This window comes from Bos indicus x Bos taurus, chromosome 14 (assembly GCF_003369695.1).
Source record: "Bos indicus x Bos taurus breed Angus x Brahman F1 hybrid chromosome 14, Bos_hybrid_MaternalHap_v2.0, whole genome shotgun sequence".
Lineage (NCBI taxonomy): Eukaryota > Metazoa > Chordata > Mammalia > Artiodactyla > Bovidae > Bos > Bos indicus x Bos taurus.
In genome coordinates this window covers 19,458,153-19,484,552 of record NC_040089.1, presented here as the reverse complement: position 1 = coordinate 19,484,552, position 26,400 = coordinate 19,458,153, and the positions used below count along the sequence as shown (strand labels likewise).

Below are 26,400 nucleotides of genomic sequence, written 5' to 3'. Positions count from 1 at the left end.
CTTTTTATTGCTGATTAGTAGGTGATCTTATTTTTATGTGATATATCAATACTGAGGGAAAATTTGTTTAGATTTTTTTCAGTGGCACTTTGAGAGTAATGTACTGAAGACTGTTGTTTAGTCAGCCTTCACTGTATACAGACGAGTCTGCCTGAGTGCTGACCATGATGAGGAAGCAACTTACATGGTCTTTGACCTTGAATTGCCTCCTTTGAACTGAAGACTAGACCTGCCCAAGGACTTGGGCGGTTGTTGCTTTAAGTGATGAGGTCTTAAATATCTGATCTCAGAAGATTTCCTGAAAGCAGTGAGTGAGAATGTACAGACATCTTGATCTTGCAAATAGAAAATTTCTCCTCAAATTGGTAAGATGTTATCTGTGAAGACATAAAAGTAGGGTTAGGAGAAAGTATAATTCATTTACTCTTTAAATATTTGGTGCCTGTTTGTGCTATGTGTCTGGCTAGTTACTGCTCTGCTAGATTTGGGGGATTTATCCTAAATCAGAAAGTACTGAAATAAAAAGTCAGTCAGATGAAGCCTCAAATCCTGTTAACTAGGAATTCTGCAGTGACCCAGGGAAAATTAGGGCCCCTAGGAGTTTTTGAGAGAAGAAACGAAGAGGTAACAAAATTGAAAATGGAGTAGAGCTGATTCTGGTCTTGTATTTTTAATATATTTGAAACAGAGGGAGTGATTGGGGCAGCGGTGCAGACCTGGGGATCTCTGCAGCCGCTGGGGGCAGAAGCAGGGACCTGGCACCGTGGATTTGTAACTTCCGGTCACTCCGGGGTGGGAGTGGGGAGATTCTCCAGGGAGCCAGGACTGATGCCAGGAGGGTAGATTAGCCCTTTCCTGCCCGAGCTCACAGACCAGCAGGAGAGCCAGGAGGAGGTCCTGAAACACACCCGACAGTGAGTACCAGACACAGCAGCCATTTTGTGGGGCTCAGAGGGCAGGTTCAGATCTGGGGACCCTGGAGAGAACTGCAGGAGTCGGGGGCTGAGGACTCAGGTGAGGGCGGGAGGACCCACCCCCCTGGTTGAGACATCCACTCCCCTGCCTGGGGCAGAGACTGGTAAGCTTTGAGGATAGAGTGAGGGGTTGGGGACGCTGAGGGGGGTGTATTTCAGAAAATGGTCCAATTAATAGTTAGTGTTTACATGCCAGCTTTTGTTTTAAAGGTAACAGATTTAAGTACCAATAATCTTTAAGTTCAAAACCAAGCTTAGTTAGCTTGCTCACAAACTAACCCACGGCCAGGAGGTCAGAAGCCCCCATCCCACCCCCAGCCCACAGTACTTCCTGTCCAGAGCAGTCACCCTTTGTCCCAGGTACCAGTCCTTCCTGCCCTCATATCTGGGCTCTCTAAGGCCCTCTGTCTCCTGCAGCAGCTCCCTTGGCCCAGTGCTCAGGGCTATGTGGGTTTCTCATGACCTGTGTCCCACCAGAGGGGTGTATTCTAATGTAAATTTGAGTGACATCTTAGTGATAATATGCAATTATCAACACCTGTCTGAGGAGCCCTGGAATGGCTCCCCTAGCTTGCCTGTGTCAGGTACAGGCTGCCCAGCTCAGAGTCCCAGTGGCTTACTGACATACAGACTGGTTCTCAACCCAGTCACTCCCCTCTGCATGGTGTAGACCTTTGTGGATTAGCATACCTGGTGGCCAGTGTCCACGCTGGCCTGCCCATCGCCAGGCTCTGTGAGTGCAGGCTCTGTTTCTCACTCACCATTGTATTTCCTGTGCACGGTTCAATCCCTGGCACCTGAGAGGCTCATAAGAAGTGTTTGTGGAATGGACATTAGTTGTTTGCTTGGATTCATCTTAGATTTTCCTCAACAAGCCTTGAACTTGTGCTTTCTTGGCAGTAATCACTGGTGCACAGTTTTAGAGGGAAGATTGGAGGCTGAGTTGTCCAAAGACCAAGTGCAGATGGGAAACACATCCTCTGTGTGCCCCAGGCTGGGACCCTGGCTCCTCCCCACTATGCCCAGGGGGACGCGCTTGAGGGTGATGGGAAAGCACTTTGTCAGGGATGGAATCCCAGCTTATGGAGGAGGGCCTGGAACAGGTGAGGGTGGCTAGCCCAGGTCAGGCTCTGCGTGACTCTGGGCCCTGGGGCGTCGGTCTCCTGGAGGCCCTTGTGTGGCCAGGTGTGTGGAGGGGCAGCACAGGAAGCTTTTAGGAACCGTCCAGCACGAGTGGACGGGGCTTGGGGGCCGTTGTTGAGGCATCATCTCAGATGCTGTTTCAGCAGAAAGCGAGTCTGGTGAATGTGCTCCTGGGAACAGAAGCCTCAATGACTTCCTCCTTTGATTCCCCTCTTCAAACAGCTGCCTCTTAAAGAGACACACTTCCCTTGGGGTTTGCTCATTGCTGTGGTTGGAATCCTCTTTCAAGAGACATACTCAAGAAATCTTTCATCATTTTGAAAAATTGTTCCTGGTGGGTTCACCACCCAGTTAATGGCAGGAGAATAAAGTGTCACTGAAAGAGAATGTACTAAATCCTAAAACCAAGGATGCTCAAAAAACTGGCCAAAAGGCACAAAGCACTGACTCATGTAGAACACGATGCTGAGTGAAGGGAGTCCACGCAGAAGGCTGCATGCATGCTGTGGGGTCCCGCTTGCATGAAACAGAGGAGACAAACCCATGGCGACAGAGTGCGGGTTGGTGCTCGCCAGACGGGAGGAGAGCAGGGGGTGACTGCTGGCGGGCACCGTGTCTTGCTGGGACGATGACTGTATTCCAGGACTGGACGACATTGTGAATGTGCTCACTGCCAGTGAACTGTGCTGTGTGACACAGTTAATCCTGCGTCATGTGAATTTCACCTCAGCCTTTTAAAGGGACATAAATGAATTCATTGCCCCAAAAGTACACTGTGTTATGAAAACAGCTACAAATGTTTCATAAGTCCAGTTGGAGAAGAATAGTTTCTAAATGGAATGTCTAGGCATAATTTCACATCATTCAAAAAGACCTAAGTCGGGAGTTAGGGGCTCAGAAGGAAATGTCGAGTATTGAACTTGAACCGTAAAGATTATTTCTGGGAAACTAGGACAGATTTCTTTTCGGACATGACTGAAGCGACTTAGCAGCAGCAGCAGCAGCAGGACAGATTTCTTTAGTAAACTGGGCACTTCTAAACCATTCCTTACCTTTATCATTCAATGAACAACCCTTAAGAAGAGAAAACTCTTGTATATCTCTCTGTGTAACCAGTGATGAATATATAGACAAAGGGGAAAACCGGCAGATTACAGAGAGGCTCATACGCCCACCAGGTTGATCACAGGAAGAGGAGGAGAAGAGAACCACAAACCACCTGAAAGAGGCGTTTGAACTGTGTAGGCCAAGCATTAACCACTGTCAGGATTACTGCCCTAGTAGTGCTTCAGAAAACCATCCAATAAAAAGAAATTCACCCTGTCGGCAGTTAGATACAGAAGTTCTGCCCTGAGGGTCCTCTGCATGTCTGTCCCTGTCAGTGGTTCATGAACACGGTGGCTGAGTGTGGATGCAGGGCTGAAGTCAGTCCAGTCAGCAGGAAGCTGACCTGCCTGCGGGGCTGTACTGACAGTCGGAGGAGGTTTTTGCTGGAGCGGGTGGGGCTTTACCCAGAGGCTTTCAGGGTGTGGCTTGTTCCAGTTCATGGCAGACACCCATGGGAGGGCACGTCCCCACCCATAAGTTCATTCCTGTTATCTCTTGACCAAAAATAGACTGTCTTGCTGGAGCCAAGTGTTACTTATCCTCATGTCCTCTGTAGCAATCAATAGAGCGTGCAGTGAAAACCTGACTAAAATGATGAGGTCTGAACCACAGCAGACTGTCACAGTAGTTCTTGGCCATTTGAAAAAGGAATTGTTAGTAGCAATCTCCGAAGTGGCTCAGACACCCACCCCCTTTCCTAAGTCGAACCCAGTTCACTGGGGTGATTTTGGCAGTGTCGGCCTGACTGGTGCAGGGGGCTTGCTTAGCAAAATCAAAGCTTCAGGAGCAACGCTGGTCACTGAGTAGAGGCAGTGGAGGGGAGAGCAGGGCTCTGCACCACCGTCTGTGTGTCTCATCTCAGGCGTCGGTCTGTGCGCTGGGGGCTGACCCCTCAGGCGTCAGGCAGGACAGGTAGCACTTGCCTTCCCAGGCGGTTGTGACTTCGTGAGTTCACACACAAGTGGTTCTGCACACCTGAGAACACCATGGTAGTGGTTCTGCCCTTGCTCCTCCCACTTTTTTCTCTTTTCCATTTAACTAAAAAGTAGAGCTCTGGTCAGCATTAATCTAACTCTTTCTTGTTTTTACAAACAAAATGGGAAGAGTACGATGAGTAATTTAGAAGAATGATAACTAGAGGTTGGAAGTGTTTTTATTTTTTTCCAAGATAGAACAGAAATCAAGTTGGCCTTGTTAATTATAACAGTGGGCAAGAAGGGGTAATGAAGCCAGTGGAGTTAAAAGTACAGAGAGATTTTAGCTAAAACAGGAATCCAAGAGACCAGAAGGAAGATCAGCTGATACAGGAACACAAAAACATCTGCTGCCTAACTCTGGTTAGTAATTTATCCAGTAAATTTACCTGCAGCACAGTAAGTCTAGAATTCAGCCAGTGGACAGGATTTTTTTTTTGCTTTTTCATTCATTCCTTCTCTTACAAATCTCAGTACTCCCCTTCTCCCCACACTCATCTCACAAAAATCAAAATGATCTACCTGCAGGGGACCAGCAGTTTTAAAGCTTTCAAACTTTTAAAAAATAGAAGTCCAGACAGCAAGCTCTGTGTTAATAATAAATCTGCATAGAGCTCTTCTGTTTAGAACTGGGAGGTGGTGGGTTGGGCCACCATGGCCCCCACCCAGCTCCTAGGGCTGCGTGATTGGGAAGTGATCACTGAGGACTGGCTTTTGTTCTGGACATTTCACATATCCACACGGTTCTTTCTTGAGACTTCCCTGGTGGTCCAGTGGTTAAGACTCCTAAGGCAAGGGGCCTGGATTCCATCTCTGGTCAGGGAACTAGATCCTGCATGCTGCAGCTAAGATTTGGCACAGCCAAATAAATAAACAAAACTAAGTATAAAAATATATGTATATGGTTTTTCCTCTTCCTCTCTCAGCATAATAGCCTGGGGCAGCAGGCCTTATCGTGGGGCACTGGGCCATGTGATTCAGAAGCTTGGTGGGATGTTCCTTGTTCATCTCAAATATGAAACACAAATGCTTGATTTTGCTTTTGTTAAGTGCCTTCTCAAATTTGGAGAATCTTACGTATGATAATTTTAGGTAGAAGCTACTTAAATCTTTTTGTTTGCAGTAAAATGCCTGTCCGTTCATATAGGACGTAGAAGTGGGAAGAGAAGTGTCACTGCCACTGTGGTCCTTCTTTCTTTCCCTTCAACTCTCCAGCCTGCTGGCAAATTAGGTCATGTTACTGTGTTTTTAAGTAAAGACCCGGAAGCTCCTGAGACAAGTAATAACTTGGCTGCAGGTCAAGGGTGGGCCTGGAGCCTGGTCCTCCAGAGGCCATCGGCTGCATCCCTGGTGCTCTGGCCTACATGTAGTTACTTCCAGTTCCAGGGGAATTCACTTCTGTTAAATTTCTCATTTGCTTTATAGTTGTAATCCCTGGCCCTCAGATCAGAAGTCTGACCATTTCTTGTCAGGAGTGATGTAAATTTAGATTCTTGGTGTTTTCCACTGTTTTTGTTAAACAGCAGCAGTGAGCCATCTCTGCTGCAATTATCTTGAATGACAGGAGGAGCATCAGATCCATACTAATTGCACTGAATGCCTCAGGTTTAGTTCAACATTTTTTTTTTCCTGTTTACTTAGACACTTACGAATGAAAATATGACATTTAAGAACTGGACATTTTCGTTACTATTTTTCATTATAGTATAGTCATTTTCATTACTATTCTTTTTAAACCAAAGACTTTGCTCCTCTGCCTGGAATCACTGACAGTGGAGAGAGTGGTCCCAAGGGTGCCCTGGGGCTGGACCACAACATGTTGGAGAAGCATCAGACCAGGCCTCCAGGATTATCTGTGGGAGCTCATAGTACAGCTGCCGCCGTCACTGGTTGTTAATATATGGGGAAAAGGAAATTTAAACATCTCCTTTCCGCTGGGCATTTACTGCATGTCTTTCTCCACGAATGCAAACTTGTTTATAAACAAAGGAGAATGGTTGCTTTTCTCTTTGTTGTTTCCAACGGTGTCCTTTCCAGTTTCTGCCACCGCTAGTAACGGACACGTGTGTGCGCCCTGTGTCTCCTTTACTGATCTTTTCACTCACTTAGCCTTGTTTATGGGGAAACGTGACAGACATGAGAGCTGTTCCTCAGTGCAGAGTAGAGTGAACAACTGTAGGGCTACCCAGGATGCCACCACCAGATTCAAAGGACAAAACATGCTGGGCGTCCAGGCGCCACCCCACGCCCCAGGACCTCTGCAGCCCTGATTTCCCCCGCTGTCTTCTTTGTAGTTTTACCATTTTATGTTGCCTCAGAGCCCAGTCACTGGCGGAGGGTTGTGTTGGTTTGTTGCTTGTGCCCATGTAGACCATCCCCACAGGAGAGCAGAGGGTCTTCCGGGGAGTCTGTGCAGGGCAGCTACGTGGTATGTGAATTTGTGGTGATGGAGTAGATTGTGAAGAGGCTAGCTTGTTTCAAATATGAGAGCGCACCGGTAGTGTTGGATAAAAAGTGTATGTATCTATCAGAAAATCTGGGCTGACAGATTTTGTGTGGAGCGTGAGTGTTCCTGTCTCCACACTGGTAAGTAGGTCACGTCACACTGTTGAAGTGATAAAGACCTCCTGGGCCCTGAGACCAGCCTAAGAACTGTCTGCAGTTCTGGACAGCAGCAGCTTGCAGCAAGAATTCCTTATTTCCCCTCTCTGAGTGTGTGTGTGTGTGTGTGTGTGTGTGGCAGTTCCTGCCCAGGTAGAACAGAAATGCACAAAGTACTTGTTTTATATGAACTTGAGCTCAGTTCAGTTCCCTTCATTTGCTCAGTCGTGACCGACTCTTTGTGATCCCATGGATTGCAGCACACCAGGCTTCCCTGCCCATCACCAACTCCTGGAGCTTACTCAAACTCATGTCCTTTGAGTCGGTGATGCCATCCAACCATCTCATCCTCTGTCTTCCCCTTCTCCTCCTGCCTGCAATCTTTCCCAGCATCAGGGTCTTTCCCACTGAGTCAGTTCTTACCATCAGGTGGCCAAAGTATTGGAGTTTCAGCTTCAGCATCAGTCCTTCCAATGAATATTCAGGATTGATTTCCTTTAGGATTCACTGGTTGAATCTCCTTGCTGTCCAAGGGACTCTCAAGAGTCTTCTCCAACACCACAGTTCAAAGTATCAATTTTTCGGTCCTCAGTTTTCTTTGTAGTCCAACTCCCATACCCATACATGACTACTGGAAAAACCAGAGGTTTGACTATACAGACCTTTGTTGGCAAACTAATGTCTGCTTTTTAATATTGCTGTGTTAAAAAAAAAAAATATATATATATATATATATATATATATATTGCTGTGTAGGTTGGTCATAACTTTTCTTCCAAGGAACAAGCGTCTTTTAATTTCATGGCTGCAGTCACCATCTGCAGTGATTTTGGAGCCCCCCAAAATAAAGTCTGTCACCGTTTCCATTGTTTCCCCATCTACTTGCCATGAAGTGATGGGACCGGATGCCATGATCTTCGTTTTCTGAATGTTGAGTTTTAAGCCAACTTTTTCACTCTCCTCTTTCACTTTCATCAAGGGGCTCTTTAGTTCTTCACTTTCTGCCATAAGGGTGGTATAATCTGCATATCTGAGGTTACTGATACTTCTCCCAGCAATCTTGATTCCAGCTTGTGCTTCATTCAGCCCAGCATTTTTCATGATGTACTCTGTATATAAGTTAAATAAGTAGGGTGACAATGTACAGCCTTGACATACTCCTTTCCTAATTTGGAACCAGTCCGTTGTTCCATGTCCTGTTCTGACTGTTGTTTTTTGACCTGCATAGAGATTTCTCAGGAGGCAGGTTAGGTGGTCTGGTATTCCCATCTCTTGAAGAATTTTCCACAGTTTATTGTGATCCACATGCTCAAAGGCTTTGGTATAGTCAATAAAGCAGAAGTAGATGTTTTTCTGGAACTCTCTTGATTTTTCGATGATCCAGTGGATGTTGGCAATTTGATCTCTGGTTCCTCTGCCTTTTCTAAATCCAGCTTGAACATCTGGAGGTTCACGTACTGTTGAAGCTTGACTTGGAGAATTTTGAGCATTACTTTGCTAGCGTGTGAGATGAGTGCAATTGTGTGGTACTTTGAACATTCTTTGGCATTGCCTTTCTTTGGGATTGGAATGAAAACTGACCTTTTCAGTCCTGTGGCCACTGCTGAGTTTTCCTAATTTGCTGGCATATTGACTCCAGCACTTTCACAGACTTTCTTATCTCTCCTTGCTATTCTTTGGAACTCTGCATTCAAATGGGTATATCTTTCCTTTTCTCCTTTGCCTTTCACTTCTCTTCTTTTCTCAGCTATTTTTAAGGTTTCCTCAGACAACCATTTTGCCTTTTTGCATTTCTTTTTCTTGGGGATGGTCTTGATCCCCAAGAATGTCACAAACCTGCGTCCATAGTTCTTCAGGCACTCAGTCTATCAGATCTAGTCCCTTAAATCTATTTCTCACTTCCACTATATAATCGTAAGGGATTTGATTTAGGTCATACCTAAATGGTCTAGTGGTTTTCCCTACTTTCTTCAATTTCAGTCTGAATTTGGCAATAAAGAGTTCATGATCTGAGCCACTGTCAGCTCCGGGTCTTGTTTTTGCTGACTGTATAGAGCTTCTTCATCTTTGGCTGCAAAGAATATAATCAATCTGATTTTGGTGTTGACCATCTGTGATGTCCATGTGTAGAGTCTTCTCTTATGTTGTTGGAAGAGGGTGTTTGCTATGACCAGTGCATTCTCTTGGCAAAACTCTTTTAGCCTTTGTCCTGCTTCATTTTGTACTCCAAGGTGAAATTTGCCTGTTACTCTAGATATCTCTCGACTTCCTACTTTGGCATTCCAGTCTCCTATAATGAAAAGGACATCGTTTTTGGGTGTTAGTTCTAGAAGGTCTTGTAGGTCTTCATAGAACCGTTCAACTTCAGCTTCTTTAGCATTACTGGTCAGGGCATAGACTTGGATTACTCTGATATTGGATGGTTTGCCTTGGAGACAAACAGAGATCATTCTGTCATTTTTGAGTCTGCATCCAAGTACTGCATTTCGGACTCTTTTGTTTACTATGATGGCTACTCCATTTCTTCTAAGAAATTCCTGCCCACAGTAGTAGATACAGTGGTCATCTGAGTTAAATTCACCCATTCCAGTCTGTTTTAGTTCACCGATTCCCAAAATGTCAGTGTTCACTCTTGCCGTCTTCTGTTTGACCACTTCCAATTTGCCTTGATTCATGGACCTAACATTCCAGGTTCCTATGCAATATTGCTCTTTATAGCATCGGACTTTACTTCAATCACCAAAGTTCTGTTAGTTATTTATTTACTTAGTGTTTCGGCTGTCCTAGGCCTTTGCTGCTGCGTGGGGCTTTCCCTAGTTACAGCGAGTGGGGACTGCTCGTCATTGTGGCGCCCAAACTTCTCATTACCGTGACTTCTCTTGTTGTGACATAACGGGTGCTGGAGGGCATGGGCGCAGTTGTGCACATGGGCTTAGTTGCTCCGTGGCCTGTGGGGTCCTCCCGGACCAGGGCTGGAATCTGTGTCCCCTGCATTGCAATGTGGATTCTTTTTTTTTTTTTTTTTAATCAGTAATTATAGCTTTGTTTATGAAAATAAACTCATGTTTAGCATTTGTTCACCAGTTTGAATGCTACAATTCCAACTTAAAAATATAAAAGTGAGCATGTAAATTTCACTCTGTTCCTTTGTAAATGCCACCAACGTATCAATACTTTTTTTTTAATGAATGCTTATCAACAGAGAAAATACTGAACTAATTTTGATACACACATCATGGAATATCATGTAGCCTTTATAAAGAATTAAAACTATAACAAATGAGTTGGAAGAGATTTAGCAAGGTGGATTCTTAACCACTGGATCACCAGGGAAGCTCTAGTTAATATTTTTATATCCTAAATCTTGAAGAAAGAATTAAGATTAGGAAGGACATTTTAAAAATGTAACTACCAGATATCCTGCAAAATGTGAGGTATTCCAAAATTATAAATTTATCTTACATGGTTATATAATAAATTTAAGTGATGGTACAAAGAAATAGTAAAAAAGGCTTAAATTCAGATGTGTATGCATTTATTTTTCTTTTTTTTTAACGTAAAAAATTTTACTGGGTTATAATTAACATACAATATTATATTAGTTTCAAGTGTACAACATAGTGATTTGATATTTTTATACATCATGAAATGGTCACCGCTGTGTGACCAGTTACCACGGTCACCATAAGTTCTGTTCTGTTGCCACATCTCCACCTCTGTATTGAGATCGTGTCCCCTGATTCTTTCCCAGCTTTGCTGGGTTTCTCTTCCTTTCACTAGCTTCTGAGGAAACCAGCTCCTCTGTCTTACAGCTCCGCTGTCTTGTCTGGAGTGTCTGTTTGTGGCTTTGTTTAACCTTGTCAGTTTACCCTCTGAGCACTTAATTTTTTAGTATCTCTATCTACAATTTGAAAAATATCATCCTGAAATGCACTGGATTAACCTTGCAACGTGTTTAGTAATCCCCACACTTGTGGGGTGTTCTTAGCAGAGCATGGTCTCTGAAGTCAGAGTGCCCGACTTGATGCCATCACTGTCTAATTAAGGAACAGCTGATTTCTAATACAGTTGATTTCTAATTCAGGAATCTCTCCCAAAGAGGCACATCCCCATGAGCCGCCGCTCCCTCCCCGGCCCCCACCACTGTCAGCAGCCCCTGGCAGCTGTTCATCTGCTGTCTGTCTGTGAGTTTGTGCGTACTGAACATGTGATAGTGAGGAACCATGGATAGTGAGGAACCATGGATAGTGAGGTCCATCCGTGTTGGATCATGTGTCAGTGCTTCAGCCCTTTTCATGGCGGCCTGATGCTCTGTTACATGGATATAGCAGTCAGTAGTATTGTACCACTCTTTTTACTCACCAAGATGGCCAGTCCAGTTGGTAAAACCAGGGCTTTAGCTTCAGACAGACATGCACAGAATGGCAAGGGGCGTGTGTGCTTTTCTTCCACAAGTTCGCCTGGGTTTGTAGTTTTTGTTGTCCTTGCCCAGCCTTTCTTTGAGTAGTTTCATTATGTAGTGGGGGCAGGGAGAAAGTGGAAAGGAATGAGAGAACTTGTCTGCGGTTGAGGGAATAGGGTAGTGACTTTGCCCTTCATCCAGCTTCGTGAGTGTCCCGTTGCTGACATCACACCCCCCCACTCTCCATGTGCTCCTGGTCATGTTCTCTGTCCTTGATGTCCTCTCAGGGTTTTTTCATATCAGAGTGTTTGAAAGTGGAAGTTAAACGTTAGATTATATATATAGATAGATTTTATATATATATAATATATATATATATGTGGAAGTTAAATGTTAGATTCTGATAGAGTGCTTTCAAAGTACTAAACAGACTGACTAGCACAGTGAAGCAAGGCAAAACAAAAGAATCAGAAAGGAAGAAATAAAACTGTGAGATGACATGATGGTCTAGGTCAGAAATCCCAAGGAATCTGCAAAAGACAAAAAGGTTCCTAAAATGAGTAAGTCAGTTTAGCAGAGTCCCAGCATACAAGATTAACATTCAAAATCGGTCACATTTCCAGTGAACCCTTCGAACCCAAAATTTAAAACACAGTATTTTCAGTTGCTGAAAAAGGACTATTTAGGCATAACCCTAATGAAATATGTCAGGAGTTGTATGCTGCAAACTCCAAAACACTGATTAAAGGAATCAGTCGACATCTAAATAAACATGTGCCACATCATGGATTGGAAGACTCAACATCGTGAAGATGCTACTTCTCCCCAGAAGAGTGGATCGGCTTGACACAATGCCCATTAAAGTTCCAACAAAAAAAAATGTGTAGATATGTCTAGGCCTATTCCAAACTTTATTGGGAAATGCAGAGGAACCAGAATAGATAAAACCACTTTGAAAAGGGATAGAGTGGGAGGAATGGTACCCAATTTCAGAACTTATTAAATGGCTACAAGAAACTGCTGCATTGGTGGAGGCATGACTAGTCAGTGGAGAGAACTTAGGAAGGGCTGTGGGATTACAGCCACGTGACTCCTGACCAAGTGCAAACAAAGCCACTCAGTGGAGGAAGGATGGTCTCAGCTCACTGCCCGTGGATGGGCAAAAAATTAATCTCAACCTCAATCTCATACCTCACGAAATATTTTAGGTTTAAATATAACATAAAACTATAAAGTTTTTAGTAGAAAACCATTGGGACCTACTAAGAAAAGAGTTCTGAGATAGACACCAAAAGTGTGTTCCACAAAAGGAAAAAAAATCAGTAAGTTGGACTTTATCAAAATAAAAATCTTTTGCTCTGCAAAAGATTGTATTAAGAGAATGAAAAAGATAAGCTACAGACCATGGGAAAATATTTGTAAATCTTATATCTTAGACTATATAATGAAATCTAAAGACTCAGCAGTAAACATACACACACTCAGTCCGGTTAGAAATGGGCAAAGGACATGAAGAGACATTTCCAAAGAGGACATCGCATGGCAGATAAACGCCTGGAAAGATGTTTGACGTCACTGTCCTCAGGTAGAAGCACAGCATGACTGAGGTGAATATTACCACACTCCTGTCAGAACAACTGAAATGAGAAGCAGTGGCAGCCTTGGATGCTAGTGAGGATGTGAAGAAACGGTCTCTCATGTTGCTGGTACGGCTGTAGGGTGGTGTGGTTCCCTGCAGGAACAGAATTGGCAGTCCCTTTAAAACCTGAACATACTTAGCCAAGCAGCTGCACCCCTGGGCATTTATCTGGAGAAAAGAACATCAGCATTCCCATAAAATTCTGTGCCAAGTGTTTTTAATAGCCCCAAGCTGGAAAGAACCCCCATGTCCCTCAGAGGTGAATGGTAAACAAGCTGTGTCACGTGCACACCGTGGACAGCGCTCAGCAGTACAAGCAGCGAGTGCTGGTGCCGCTGCAGCCTGGGTGGACCTCAAGGCCACTGTGCTGAGTGACGGAAGCCGAACTGAACACACCAGGCACCACATGACTCTGTTTATGCGGGGTTCTTCTCTGAGGTTGTGTCAGTGCACATGAGACTGTGTGAATGCTGGTTACTCCCTCACAGGGTCTCCAAGCCTCGACTGGGCTAGCACTTTGGTGCCCATCCCTCAGGGAGCTGTATGGAAGGAGGAGGGGCAGAAGTGGGCAGACAGGCACAGTGGGCCCACCAGCCCCCAGCTTCCAGGGGACCCCCGGCATCCAGTGGCCGCCTCTCAACCTCAGCTGGCCCTGGTCAGTCACCCAGCTCTGTCCGGTCACCTACACAAACAGCTGCTGCCAGGAGAAGGGGAGAGTGACTTTTCACCAGCGTGTCCCCATTTACTTGCCGCTTTTGTTCTTGATTTGGACCCAGAGTCTTGGTGTTGGCTGCAGACCCTGCCCTGTGCACCACGCTTCTGCTGTGATCCATGCGAGGGGCCAGAAGACAGCAGGGAAGCTTTGAGTCTCCTTTTCTGTGATGCCAAGGCTCTCAACTCTGAGTTTAACTGCTGGATCCTAAGCATTTAAAATAGTACATTTCTCAACATTAAATGTGGAAAAAAATAAAAATGTGTAATATTAATTGTCAAGGCCACAAGCTTTTAATAACGTAAACAACATTATTATCTATTAACACTGTTGAAAATTAGGGCAAAATCTAAGAAGCCTTTGAGATATATAGTTTTTTTTTTCAACTAAAACGGCATTTTTAAAACTGATAAAATCCACATAATATAAAAGTTTCCATCTTACAGTTTTTAGGTAGCAGGAAGTACATTCACAGTGCTCTGCAGCCATCATACCAGCATGTCCCAGAACCTGTCACCCTCGTGAAGTGAAGCTCTATGCCCTGAACCAGGGCTCCCTGGCCCCTGACAGCCACCCCCTACCTTCTGTCTGTGAATTGCTCTGGTTGGGGACAGAATGTGGTCTACTGAAGAAGGGAATGGCAAACCACTTCAGTATTCTTGCCTTGAGAACCCCATGAACAGTATGAAAAGGCAAAATGATAGGATACTGAAAGAGAAACTCCCCAGGTCAGTAGGTGCCCAATATGCTACTGGAGATCCGTGGAGAAATAACTCCAGAAAGAATGAAGGGATGGAGCCAAAGCAAAAACAATACCCAGCTGTGGATGTGACTGGTGATAGAAGCAAGGTCTGATGCTGTAAAGAGCAGTATTGCATAGGAACCTGGAATGTCAGCTCCATGAATCAAGGCAAATTGGAAGTGCTCAAACAAGAGATGGCAAGAGTGAATGTTGACATTCTAGGAATCAGCGAACTGAAATGGACTGGAATGGGTGAATTTAACTCAGATGACCATTATATCTACTACTGCGGGCAGGAATCCCTCAGAAGAAATGGAGTAGCCATCATGGTCAACAAAAGAGTCCGAAATGCAGTACTTGGATGCAATCTCAAAAATGACAGAATGATCTCTGTTCATTTGCAAGGCAAACCATTCAATATCACAGTAATCCAAGTCTATATGCCCCAACCGGTAATGCTGAATAAGCTGAAGTTGAACAGTTCTATGAAGACCTACAAGACCTTTTAGAACTAACACCCAAAAAAGATGTCCTTTTCATTATAGGGAACTGGAATGCAAAAGTAGGAAGTCAAGAAACACCTGGAGTAACAGGCAAATTTAGCCTTGGAATACAGAATGAAGCAGGGCAAAGACTGATAGAGTTTGGCCAAGAAAATGCACTGGTCATAACAAACATCCTCTTCCAACAACACAAGAGAAGACTCTATACATGGACATCACCAGATGGTCAACACCGAAATCAGATTGATTATATTCTTTGCAGCCAAAGATGGAGAAGCTCTATACAGTCAGCAAAAACAAGACCAGGAGCTGACTGTGGCTCAGACCATGAACTCCTTATTGCCAAATTCAGACTGAAATTGAAGAAAGTAGGGAAAACCACTAGACCATTCAGGTATGACCTAAATCAAATCCCTTATGATTATACAGTGGAAGTGAGAAATAGATTTAAGGGCCTAGATCTGATAGATAGAGTACCTGATGAACTATGGAATGAGGTTCGTGACATTGTACAGGAGACAGGGATCAAGACCATCCCCATGAAAAAGAAATGCAAAAAAAGCAAAATGGCTGTCTGGAAAGGCCTTACAAATAGCTGTGAAAAGAAGAGAAGCAAAAAGCCAAGGAGAAAAGGAAAGATATAAACATCTGCATGCAGAGTTCCAAAGAATAGCAAGAAGAGGTAAGAAAGCCTTCTTCAGCAATCAATGCAAAGAAATAGAGGAAAACAACAGAATGGGAAAGACTGGAGATCTCTTCAAGAAAATCAGAGATACCAAAGGAACATTTCGTACAAAGATGGGCTCGATAAAGGACAGAAATGGTAGGGATCTAACAGAAGCAGAAAATATTAAGAAGAGATGGCAAGAATACACAGAAGAACTGTACAAAAAGATCTTCACGACCCAAATAATCATGATTGTGTGATCACTGACCTAGAGCCAGACATCCTGGAATGTGAAGTCAAGTGGGCCTTAGAAAGCATCACTACGAACAAAGCTAGTGGAGGTGATAGAATTCCAGTTGAGCTATTCCAAATCCTGAAAGATGATGCTGTGAAAGTGCTACACTCAATATGCCAGCAAATTTGGAAAACTCAGCAGTGGCCACAGGACTGGAAAAGGTCAATTTTCATTCCAATCCCAAAGAAAGGCAATACCAAAGAATGCTCAAACTACTGCACAATTGCACTCATCTCACACGCTAGTGAAGTAATGCTGAAAATTCTCCAAGCCAGGCTTCAGCAATATGTGAACCGTGAACTTCCTGATGTTCAAACTGGTTTTAGAAAAGGCAGAGGAACCAGAGATCAAATTGCCAACATCCACTGGATCATGGAAAAAGCAAGAGAGTTCCAGAAAAACATCTATTTCTGCTTTATTGACTATGCCAAAGCCTTGGACTGTGTGGATCACAATAAACTGGAAAATTCTGAAAGAGATGGGAATACCAGACCACCTGATCTGCCTCTTGAGAAATTTGTATGCAGGTCAGGAAGCAACAGTTAGAACTGGACATGGAACAACAGACTGGTTCCAAATAGGAAAAGAAGTATGTCAAGGCTGTATATTGTCACCCTGTTTATTTAACTTATATGCAGAGTACATCATGAGAAACGCTGGACTGGAAGAAACACAAGCTGGAATCAAGATTGCCAGGAGAAATATCAATAACCTCAGATATGCAGATGACACCACCCTTATGGCAGAAAGTGAAGAGGAACTCAAAAGCCTCTTGATGAAAGTGAAAGTAGAGAGTGAAAAAGTTGGCTTAAAACTCAACACTCAGAAAACGAAGATCATGGCATCCAGTCCCATCACTTCATGGGAAATAGATGGGGAAACAGTGGAAACAGTGTCAGACTTTATTTTGGGGGACTCCAAAATCACTGCAGATGGTGACTGCAGCCATGAAATTAAAAGACACTTAGTCCTTGGAAGGAAAGTTATGATCAACCTAGATAGCATATTCAAAAGCAGAGACATTACTTTGCCAACAAAGGTCTGTCTAGTCAAGGCTATGGTTTTTCCTGTGGTCATGTATGGATGTGAAAGTTGGACTGTGAAGAAGGCTGAGCACCGAAGAATTGATGCTTTTGAACTGTGGTATTGGAGAAGACTCTTGAGAGTCCCTTGGACTGCAAGGAGATCCAACCAGTCCATTCTGAAGGAGTTCGGCCCTGGGATTTCTTTGGAAGGAATGATGCTAAAGCTGAAACTCCAGTCCTTTGGCCACCTCATGTGAAGAGTTGACTCATTGGAAAGGACTCTGATGCTGGGAGGGATTGGGGGCAGGAGGAGAAGGGGAGGACAGAGGATGAGATGGCTGGATGGCATCACCAACTCGATGGACATGAGTCTGAGTGAACTCTGGGAGTTGGTGATGGACAGGGAGGCCTGGTGTGCTGCGATTCATGGGGTCGCAAAGAGTCAGACACGACTGAGCGACTGATCTGATCTGATCTGGGGATCTCATATAAATAGAATCACACACTACTTGTCTTTTTGTGTCTGACTATATTCTCTATTTTAGATAATATTGGTAATTTTTCTTGTTCTGTGAGTAAAACGTATCTGTTTTTGAAAAATACAGGAAAGACTTAAACCAAAGGAAGAAAATAAATGTCACCTTTAAGTTCTACTCGGATAACCACTAAAAACATTTTTTTTACTCTTTCAGAGAGAGACGTTATAATTTGTTGTCTGCTTTTCACTTAGCAAGGTATCATGAATATCTTTCCATGTCCATAAATAGTTTCTGTGTAAACATTTCAAAAGCTGTATCATATTTCATTGTGCAGATGCATCATAATTTTGTGTATTTTTTTATTGAAGTGTAGTTGATTTACATGGTTTCAGATGGATAGCAAAGTGATTCAGTTATACATACATGCATATATATTCTTTTTCAGTTTCTTTTCCATTATCGATTATTACAATTTATTGCATATATTTTTCTATCCTATACAGTAGGTTCTTACTGTTTATCTGTTTTATGTATAGTGGTGTGTATCTGTTAATCCCAAAGCCCTAATATATCCCAGCCCCACTGCCTTTCCAGTCTGGTAACCATCAGTTTGTTGCTTACATCTGTGAGTCTATTTCCATTCTGTAAATACGTTCATTTGTATCATTTTCTTAAGATTCCACATATAAGTGATATCACATGATATTTGTCTTTCTGTTTCTGACTTCCTTCACTTAGTATAATTTCTGGATCCATCCATGTTGCTGCAAATGGTATTACTTCACTCTTTTTTGTGGCTGAGTAGTATTCTGTTGTCAGAGAAGGCAATGGCACCCCACTCCAGTACTCTTGCCTGGAAAATCCCATGGACGGAGGAGCCTGGAAGGCTGCAGTCCATGGGGTCACGAAGAGTCAGACACGACTGAGCGACTTCACTTTCACTTTTCACTTTCATGCATTGGAGAAGGAAATGGCAACCCACTCCAGTGTTCTTGCCTGGAGAATCCCAGGGACAGGGGAGCCTGGTGGGCTGCTGTCTGTGGGGTTGCACGGAGTCGGACACGACTGAAGCGACTTAGCAGCAGCAGCAGCAGTATTCCATTGTATATATGCACCACATTTTCTTTATCCAGTCCTCTGTCGATGGACATTTAGGTCGCTTCCATGTCCTGGCTACTGTGAATAGTGCTGCTATGAGAGTTGGGGTGCATGTGTCTTTTTGAATTAGAGTTTTCTCTAGACATATCAAATGCATGATAATTTAGTGAACAGTCTCTTTCCTGAGCTTACACATTCCAGGTTGCAAGGTCTGTCTGTCTGTGTGTGTGCCCCTGACTTCATCACGTATTCTGAATGTTGGCTTCTTGGTGTTCAGCCTGCATCTGACCGGCTCACTGATCAGCATCTCTTCTTTCTTCAGGATGGCTGAGCTTTTTAGTTTGATTGACACCATGTGGCCTCCACGGGCAGCTCTGAAAGCAACAGGCCCTGGCACGGCCTTCGAGGTAAGCCTGGCATTGAAGCACTGCCCTGTCACAACAGTGCACCTCCTGAGAAACCCTGTGAGGTTAGCCTGGCGTTGAGGCACCCCTACACATAGCGCACCTCCCAAGAAGCCCTGTGAGTTAGCCTGGCTTTGAGGCACCCCCCACCCCCCTACACACACAGTGCACACCCCCTGAGAAGCCTGGATCCAGTGAGTGTGAGCCAGGACAGAGGTCACACTGCTGCCTCACTTATAGGCTGGAGTCTGGCTACCTTCTCCACCATGTCGCATGCGTGCTTCCGGAGGTTCCTTTATGGTGACCTCTCTCCACCCCCATTGTCATGGGCCACTGCACGCTGAGGGTCTCAGCCTTGCACCCAACAAGAAGCATGTGGTTTCCCTGCCTCCTTCCAGTCAGTAGTAGAACCACCACTGAGTACCAGTTAGAGCAGAGACTCAGTGCACGGAATCTGTGGGCATCGGTCCAACTGCTAGCTCATCTCAGCTCGGGGTCTCCCTCTCCTTCTTCCTCACTCTGTGTATGGTAGCTAGTTGCCCACAGGTAGCAAAATTGGGAAGAGTATCTGTCCTTCCTGCTCTGAACCCTGTCCAGCAGGCTGGCAGCTACTGCTTCAGGCCTTGGCTCCCCAGGCTGAGAGCTGGCCCCTTGCTTGTGTGGTTCTGACTCCTGGCACAGGCGGACACAGTAGCTCTGTCCAGAGCTGGAGCAGCGGCCCAGTCAGAAATGCCATTTCTAGATGCCTCACAGGGAAGAACTTTGTGAATGGAGTCTTCAGTAAATCTGGAGATTGAATTTCTAGAATGACATCTTGAATTGGTGATAAATTCAGGAGCACAGAAACTCTCATGCTGGGTCCAGAGAGAAACAACCCCATCTGTAAAGAACCTTGCAGAGAGTCAGTCTGCATCTGTGAGCAGAGATGGCTCTGTTGAAGAGTCAATTTATGTTAATAGCGCATTTGAGTCTTTTGGCAGTGCATTCACGTTCTACTTTTGTCTTCATTTTAAACAGGAGAAAACTCATCTGCCTCCTCCTAGCTTCTGTTACATCCTCAGCGCTCATCCAGACGTGGGGCAGATTGATGTAATTGAAGATGACCCTGTTGCAGAACTTTACCAGCCACCGACTCCCCGCTTCTTAAAAGAAATTCTGCAGGTGGTGCCTTTCTGTGTGCCAGGCCTCTGTTCCTTTGCTGTGTGTGTGGGCTTGGGGAGACTTACACACTGTTTTCAATACATTCCAGACGGATGGCCTCTGTACCCATTGCAGCTTCTGTGCCAGAGTGATTTACCGGAGACCACAGGTGATCCATTTCTCTTTCTCCTCACATGTCGTACAGCTTACCAAAGGATAATCTCCCTCAGAAATGGGTGGAGTCCCCAAACAGAAAAGCATTGTTAAATGCCAGTTGCGTGATCTGCACTGACATGGTGGTAAGTGCACTGCTTGTGCAGGTGGGGCTGTGGCCTCTCATGAAGTCCTGGGTGTGAAGCCTGAGTGTGCTCTCAGGACGCGAGCAGCAGCCTCGTGGCTGTCGCTCACTGGCTCCTGCCCACAGCCCTGCAGCTGGGCCAGAGGTGGAGGGGCAAGGAGTGTTCAGATGCACTGCCACCTTCGGCTGGTCTGTGGAAATCCTTACCCTTCCTGAGAAACTGACCATTTGCTAAGATGAACTCCTCCGTCCAGTGTAAGGCCATGTGCAGGACCTTGGGGTCCTGTCCCTTCTGTCTCCTTCAGATGGAATGTTTTTTCATCTTTCTTTTCTTTTATGACCTTGTCATTTTTGAAGAAGAGGTTGATTACTTAACAGAATGCCCCTCCATTTAGATTTGCCTGATCACAAAGAGATTTGTGATCTACGCCACATAAAAATGCTGTGTTCATACCAGGAGCACACAGTTGAGCTGTCCCAGTGCTGTGACATGATACCAGTTGATTAAGATTTCTCTACTCTAAAGTTAACTAATAAATATTCCATACTTATTGCTTAATAACTGTGTAACAAATGTTTTGTAGGAAGATAGCTTAAGACTATTTTAATATCCTGTTTCTTATCAAACTTCTACCCATTCATTGTAACATCTATATGAATCTTACTTGAATTATTACTCTGATAGTGGCTAAATGATAATTTTCTAATTTCAGCATTTTTCTACATTTATTAGTTGGCATTGGCTATACTTAGGAACTTTTATTTCCATGATTTATTTATGAATTAAGTCATTTATCTCAGCTTGAACTAGTAGATTGAATTTTTATTCAATGGGTTGTTATCTGTAACTGTCACTTATTCCAATGCTTACGTCTCCCCAGATTCAGGACAGCTCCCGTGTCCTTTGGACATGTCCCCATCACTCCTCAAGGGCTGCCTTACTTTCTGCAATAATAAGATGCTTCAGACTCTTCTTGTGTTTCCTCTGCTCTGAAGTCAGCTGTCTGCTAAGGAGCCCTGGTTGATTTTAGTGAAGAATGGCATTTAGAAGCCAAGATTTGGGTCCTTGGTGGGCTCATTGCTGCTGGGCCATCTCAGCAGATGGAACAAGGAAGTATGTGTGTGTCCTCATGCACGTGTACCTACCGCTCCACATCTATTCTTTCTTTACATCTGTGTCTACCTAAAACTCATCATCTTATACCAGTACTTCCAACTCGAGGCCATAACCATGGAACTGACTCTAGATTTCCTCACTTCCGTATTAATAACTCCCTCATCCAGCTCTGAGAAACCCGGCTCTCACTTTCCTCAGTATAAACTTCTTTAATTTCTTATATGTAATCAACCTCCCAACCATGTGAACCACCTCTTCCACTCAGCTCACAGCCCCTGACTTCACCAGTCACCTTCTTTGCCCAGTCATGTCCACTAGCCACGTGGGATCATCAGCCTGACCACCATCCATCCCAGCAACACCCTCATGCCAACCAGCTTCTCATAGCCTGGCCCTGCTGATCCCAGGGGTAATTCCAGTCAGATCCTGTCCCCATGTGCATCTACTGAGTCCTAATGGCAGAAGACTGTGATGTAGTTGTGTCCTAGCCACCTCCCGAAGGCCCTGTGTCCATGACCGTCACACTGGAGTGTAGGATTCACCATGTGCATCCGTGGGGCCAGGGGTGTGAGCATTTCGTTCATAACACTTCCTCATCCTTGGGACACTTACATCTCGCAGGAGAGAAGAGTGTGTGTGCTTCGTGGAAGCCACTATGATGACTCACATCCTCACCCTGTGGACGTGGGATTGGGAGGAAGTGCGTGGCTTCTTCCTCTTTGGTCAGAGGACTTGGAGAGAGGAGCCAGGGAGGGACAGGCCTCCCCCGAGCCATGGAGCCCTTAGAACAGCGACAGGGCTGGAGCTTACTGGGCTTGGCCATGTCCGGGGTGCTGATGACCACATATGCAAAGGCCGTTGCATCTGTGGAAATACTTATTGAAATGATATCAGAAATATTAGTGTTAATAATAATCATCTAAGATTATTGCCTTTAAAAATAATTTTGGATTTAAGAAGAGCTACCAGGTTAATGGCAATCCACTCCAGTACTATTGCCTGGAAAATCCCATGGACAGAGGAGCCTAGTAGACTACAGTCCATGGGGTCGCAAAGAGTCGGACACGACTGAGCGACTTCACTTTCACTTTCACCAGGTTAATAGCCTTGACTGTGACTTTGAATTCTAGGCAAACAGTTTGTTTCTGGAGCCAAGGGAGATGTGGCTGGTGGTGACCGACATTACTCTGCAGACGCTGGACAAGGACTCAGGCCTCCCCAGAACCATGCCTGTGCGTGTTGCTGCCTCCTGCCTACTGGACCAGGAGGTCCGGGATGCTCTCTGCAAGACCACCTCCCAAAGCTTCCTCTTCCGGGACGCTCTCCGAGACCAGGGTACGCCTTCCTCTTACTGAAAGCACTGGTCTTTCCCCGGCCCAGAGTTCCCTGCAGACCAGGCCCCTGTGACAGCTGCCTAGACAGAATAGAGCCCCGCCTGTGGTGCTGGCATGCAGGGGTGATGCTGGGGTCACTGGGGAGGGTCTGTTGGGGTCATGCTTTATGGGTACAGAAGTAACAAAGCTGCTGCCTAGAGCACCACTTTGTAAAACAAACAGAGAGCTCAAGCATTAATGTCCATCCTTCAGTGTCCACCCTCTGCAGCACCAAGTCTCCGTCTAGAGAAAGGTGGTGTTCGCATGTGACCTACATACATGTTCTTACCAGGTAAACCCTGTAAAACATGTACCTCGTGCCATGTCAGGCTGTGTAAATACTGGTTGATGTGCAGCAAATCCACATTTGGCTTTTTGGAACTTTCCCTAAGTGTTTTCCACCCACGGTAGTCTGCGTCCGTTCTGGCTGGAGTCTGCAGATATGGGGCCTGTAGGTACGGAGACCTGACTCTCTGCTTATAACCCGTCAGCACTCTTTCCAGGAACCACAGTAGGACCCTGCCTGGACAGCATATTTTCAGTGTTGAAGCTGCGTGACACGAAATTGATCTTTCTGCATCGAATGTGAACCTGTGTTTGTGTGTGTTTACAGCTCTGGCTCCCTTTCTGCATAGGCTGTGTCCCTGGACACACAGGGGCCCCACACCAGTGCCCCTGGCCACCCCTTCTGCCACTAACTGCCAGGAGGCTGGCAAAGGATGAGTCTTTCCTGGCAGGAGAACTTGCTAGTTTCAAACCTAGAACTGCAGTAATCCAAAGCATCTCTGTTGGCAGGTCAGATTGTCTGTGTTGGCCGAACTGTCCTCCTGCCTCTGAAACCCCGTGAGGGTGTGACCCTGGGTGCCTGGGAGCTGACGGGCCCCCTGCGTCTGGATGAGCTGGGCCCTGCCACTCGGGTCAACTCCATTTGCAGCATCCAAGGTGTGTATCGATCTTGATGGAAGAGAGATTTGTATTTTCTTAAATACCCCACTCACTTTGTGTTCGTTATTTATTCAGTGAGTGTTTGTTGAGTACCTGACATAGGGTACATGAGGAACAAAATGAAAAGACGCCGGCCTTTCAGACACAAGCAGAGCCAGGTTGGCAGCCTCTGGGGCTCCGAGTGCCTGTCCTGGGCCCTCCCTGTGGGCACAGACAGGAGCCCTGAGCCGAGGGGGAGGGGAGGGTGAGCCTGTCAGATGAGGGGCGGGGCGGGGCGGGGGTGGGGGGCGAGCACACCTGCCCAGGCTGCTGACAGGGGTGGGTGAGCTCCGAAGTGGGAGGAGGTGGCAGAGGTGTGTGTGGCGGGGGTGGCAGTCGGGGGTAGGGGGATTCAGGGCGGAGGTGTATGTGAGGGAGAGTTCGGTCAGGAGACCGGACACGTGGGGGAACAGTGATCTGGGACAGCACCGTGCTAGTCAGTTTCCAGAAGGTACAGAGGTTCCACACGTACGTCGCGGGCCTGTGTCCTCCACCCCAGGGCCACTCGACCCCCAAACCCCGTGTGCTTTTTATGAACAGCAAAGGCTGTGACCCCACTGCTGCTTGAGCCCAAGTCCCCTGTGTGATTGTGAGGCTGAGCACGTGTCCGCTGTGTTTCCTTCGGTGCATTCCCTTTACCCTAGTGTTCCCACCAAGATGTAGCTCCTCAGGCTCATGGACTTGAAGAAGGCAGGCTCCAGCCGTCAGCTGGGTCTGTTCCTGCCCCCGCTCTCTCATCTCTGCTCCAAGGATGGCAGGACTGACCTCAGAGACTGGTTAAGGAGTCCGTGGGCTGACGGGGAAGCCAAAGTTCTGTGCTCCGACTGCCACAGGCGGGCGGCTGGCTGGGGGCTCGGGGGCTGGAGCCAGCGACAGCAGGGATGGGGCCCAGACTGCCACCCCTGCCCAGGCAGAGTTGGTGCAGGCCTTTCAGAAAGGTGGGAGGGCACGTGGGAAACCCAGGACAGCTGCACAAGCTCCATGTGCTGGAGGAGAGGGGCCAAGGTGGCCAGCTGGCCCTGTCCTGTTCTGCTGTCCCAGCTGTGCTAACGGAGTGGAACAGTCAGGTTTTTGTCTTGATGAAGCCCTGTTTTCAGCACCACGGGTCGACTCTGGAGTAAAATGGGGGCTGGCTGTTGGCTATTGGGAGGAGCACAGGAGAGGTTGGCTGAGAGTCTGGAGGCTGGGCAGGCCGGTGGACAGGCGTGAAGGCCGGACTCTGCAGAGCCGCACAGACTTTCCGCGGCCTATGCTCTCCAGGCTCCCATCCCCTCGGGTCTCCCAGGGTGGGTCATCCAGGCTCAGAGCCCCTGGAAGGAGGAGGAAGTGACTCCGGGTGACAGTTCCCACCCCCAAACCCCTCCCGCATTTTATGAGAAAATGTACCTGAAGAGCTGGCTTCCTGAGAAGGGTTTGGAGCCAGACCGCTCTTACCTGCAGCCAGGGAGTAAGAAGCATAGAGATGCAGGCCAGGAGCGTGCAGACAGTGGTGAGACAGAGACTTGCCTTTCCTAAAGAACCTCACATTTTAAAGAAATAATAATTTACAGTGAGATTTACAAAATACAAAATTTAACCATTTGAACAAGAAATTCGGTGGCAGTCCATTTACAGTACTGTGCAACCCTCTCCTAGTTTACATTTTGGCCTTTGTCGTCTCACTGGCTTTGAAAATAGAGTGGCAGCCTAGTTTTCAATCACAGTGTCATTGAGCAGAAATTCACCCTTTTAAAGTGTGCAACTCATTGTAGTGTATTCATACAGTTGTGCAAGCATGGCCACTAAGCTCCAGAGAGAAACCCTGTGTCCGTCAGCACTCACATCTCATCCCCTCCCAGCCCCTGGCTCCTGCTCCTCTGCCCTCTACCTCATGGACACTCATGTGAATGAATCATACGCTGTGTGCTCCTTGGTTTCTGGCTGCTTGCACTCAGCAGGACATTTTCAAGGCGTTTCTCAGGCTTTGTTCCTTTCTGGGGCTGAATAGTCCATCATATGGATAGAGCCTGTTTTATTTATCCATTCATCAGTGGATGCACACTTGTTTGATCCTATAACTCATGCTGCTCTGAATTTTCATGTAAGGTCCTTGGGTGGACATCTACTTCCTGTTCTTTGGGTGTATGCCTGATGTCTGACATAGTTTTCATGTGGGCCACAGTCACAAATAGCAGCAGCAGCAGAAGTTGTGCTCCCTCCTCACGTGATGGGGGAGGCATCTGTAGGAAGTGGCCCTTGAGAGGGCAGAACGTGAGGCTGAGACTGAACACCCCATGTCCAGACGTGGTGACCAAAGGGAGTGTCGGGAGGCACAGCCCAAGATGAGGGAGATCAGGTATCCTCTGTGACCGGTCTGGAGAGGGGCAGTGTTGGTGGAGGGTCTCTGGCCAGCGGTGCCTGTGGAGTGACCCTGGGCCGACACAGGCTGCCTCGCGCTCCTGGAGCAGAGCTGTGACATGTGACATCCCCCTGCTCCGTCCTCCCAGCACTGGGTATTCTCAGGTTGTAGATCGTCAGTCATTCTCTCAGGTGTGTGCTAGTGTCAGGTTGCTGATTCAGTTTGCGTTTTCCTGACAGCATGTGCTATGGAACGTCATTCCTGTGTTTATTTGACATCTGTATATCTTCTGTGGTGAGGTGTCTGCCAAGGGCTTTGTCCGTTTTTATTTGGGTTACTCACTTTCTTATTGAGTTTTTTGAGTTTTTCATATATTTTGGATAGC

The 26,400-nt window shown here is 46.1% G+C and overlaps 1 protein-coding gene across 6 annotated transcripts in view; it reads left to right on the top strand.

The window, feature by feature from the left end:
* SPIDR (scaffold protein involved in DNA repair) overlaps window positions 1-26,400 on the top strand; it is a 275,902-nt gene that overhangs the window by 236,738 nt on the left and 12,764 nt on the right. For all 6 annotated transcript variants that reach the window (XM_027560936.1, XM_027560940.1, XM_027560937.1 and 3 more), the window contains 5 exons: window positions 18,684-18,768; window positions 19,783-19,926; window positions 20,015-20,074; window positions 22,451-22,655; window positions 23,489-23,635. In XM_027560936.1, coding sequence (XP_027416737.1) covers window positions 18,684-18,768; window positions 19,783-19,926; window positions 20,015-20,074; window positions 22,451-22,655; window positions 23,489-23,635 — 641 coding nt within the window. The remainder of the gene's footprint in view (window positions 1-18,683; window positions 18,769-19,782; window positions 19,927-20,014; window positions 20,075-22,450; window positions 22,656-23,488; window positions 23,636-26,400) is intronic.